A 1879-nucleotide genomic window follows, 5' to 3' on the forward strand; every position below is an offset into this window, starting at 1 on the left:
TGTGTTTATTTTTTTTCTTTTCGAAACAGAGGCAAAAAGTTTACCTCATCTATTAATTAAGCAGAAGAGAATTGCCGAGTTAAATAACGGAAAACGGGGGAAAACCGACGTGTGTTTATATTCGCGCCTCTCTCTGCAGCAGGTTCCACTCATTTGGCCCATCACTGACCTGGCCTGGCCTCGTTGACTCGTCGTCACGCGCTGCACGACTGCATCTGAATGGCCCCTTCCTTCCAGCTTCTTTCTCCCCTGCTTCATCCATCCATGTCAGTCAGCATCACTGACCTGGCCTCTAAAGCTCGATCACTCCATCCGCATGTATATATTCCAGCTCGAGATGGAGGGAGCGCACGGTTCACTCACCACTCACCACACAGAATTATCAACGACCAAAAGACCACAGGGCCGCCATGGACTCGTCGTCATCGCGCTCGGCGGCCTCCGGGGCCACGCCCACCGTGTCGTCCGGCGCCGTGTTCATCTCGGCGGCCATCTTCCTGCTGTTCCTGACGTTCGCCCTCGCGCTCCTCATCCTCCGCCACACTTACTTCAGCAGCACCAGCGCGGCGCCCAGCGGTCGTCGTCCGGCATGGGGCGCCCAGATGGTGGCCCCGCCTCCGAGGGGCGTCGACCCGGAGCTGCTGCGGTCGCTGCCGGTCACGGTACACCGCGCCGCGGACGGCGTCGGATTGGTGGAGTGCGCGGTTTGCCTGGCCGAGCTCGAGAACGGGGAGGAGGCGAGGTTCCTGCCCCGGTGCGGCCATGGATTCCACGCCGGGTGCGTCAACAGGTGGCTGGCGTCCCACACCACCTGCCCGCTCTGCCGAGTCACCGTCGGCAAGCCTGACGCGCTTACATCGACGACGAGTCTCGCTCCCGTACCGCCGGAGCCGGCGAACTACGCAGCCAACCTACCGGCGAGTGTGCTGCTCGGGGTTTCAGACCAGGCCACGCTTGGCGCGCTCACCATGGCCACCGACGGAGTGCTGGTGATCGACGTTCCGGAGCCAAGGATGGTGGCAGCGATCTCGCGCGACGCGTCCAAGTCTCCGGGCGTGAACAGGCTGAGGTCGGTGAAGAGGCTGTGGAGCTTCGGGAGGCAAGTGCCGTCGGGGTACACTACGCCCTGCGCCGGCTGCAGTGGAACGGCAGACGTAGAGCAGGGCATTAGCATCACCTATGCATCCCCGAGAGCTCCGGTCCGGTGTAGCGTTGACACATGGAGCGGCTAAGTTATATACGTACATATTTACACGTGGTGGTATATATAGGACATAGCCGCATAGACATTCTTTTAAAGATTAGTACAGTATATGATGATGTTCTTTGATAGCTACCGATCGATCAGAAAATGAGGACTAAAAGTTATCCTTGAGAGAATCACTAGCTCCATATGTGTGTCAGCGTGTGAACCTTTCTAGGACGTAACATCCAACAGCAAAGTTTATGAGAGTGGACAACCAAGATCAAAGTTTATTGAAAAAAGACCGCACTTTAACCCTTAACTAACCACACGGTTTAAAACTCAAGGCTCAATTTTAAAACCAGTCGATATACATGCCGAACTAACCACGAGGTCCAAATAGCACCACTACACCACAACACTACATCCTCGACACACAAGTTGGTCGGAAAAACAATGTCCGCCGACAGACAGTCTGTTGGGAAAGACTATTGCCGACCGATGTTGTCTGTTGGGGAAAGTCCAGACGGGAAAGCCTTTTCCCGACCGACTGGTTGATGGCTAAGGGGTATTTTTCCCGACCAACAGTTTGTTGGGCCTGCCATGGGCCTTTCCCGACCAACAGTCCGATAGGGTAACCACTGGCGGACCTCTCCAGTGGGCTGGGTATGGCGGCCGCCATACCTTACTTCTGGG

The 1879-nt window shown here is 56.3% G+C and overlaps 1 protein-coding gene across 1 annotated transcript; it reads left to right on the forward strand.

Moving 5' to 3' along the window:
- Nucleotides 1-356: 356 nt before the first annotated feature.
- LOC123064352 (E3 ubiquitin-protein ligase EL5) lies at nucleotides 357-1364 on the forward strand. The gene has a single exon (XM_044487847.1). It carries the CDS (start codon nucleotides 411-413, stop codon nucleotides 1230-1232), a length of 822 nt encoding a protein of 273 aa, XP_044343782.1. The 5' UTR covers nucleotides 357-410; the 3' UTR covers nucleotides 1233-1364.
- The last annotated feature ends 515 nt before the right edge of the window (nucleotides 1365-1879 follow it).

Source organism: Triticum aestivum, chromosome 3B (genome assembly GCF_018294505.1).
Source record: "Triticum aestivum cultivar Chinese Spring chromosome 3B, IWGSC CS RefSeq v2.1, whole genome shotgun sequence".
NCBI classification, from domain to species: domain Eukaryota; kingdom Viridiplantae; phylum Streptophyta; class Magnoliopsida; order Poales; family Poaceae; genus Triticum; species Triticum aestivum.

What these genes read in the sequence shown, in the direction of transcription:
- LOC123064352 (XM_044487847.1), top strand. Translation starts at nt 411, where the DNA reads ATGGACTCGTCGTCATCGCGCTCGGCGGCCTCCGGGGCCACGCCCACC.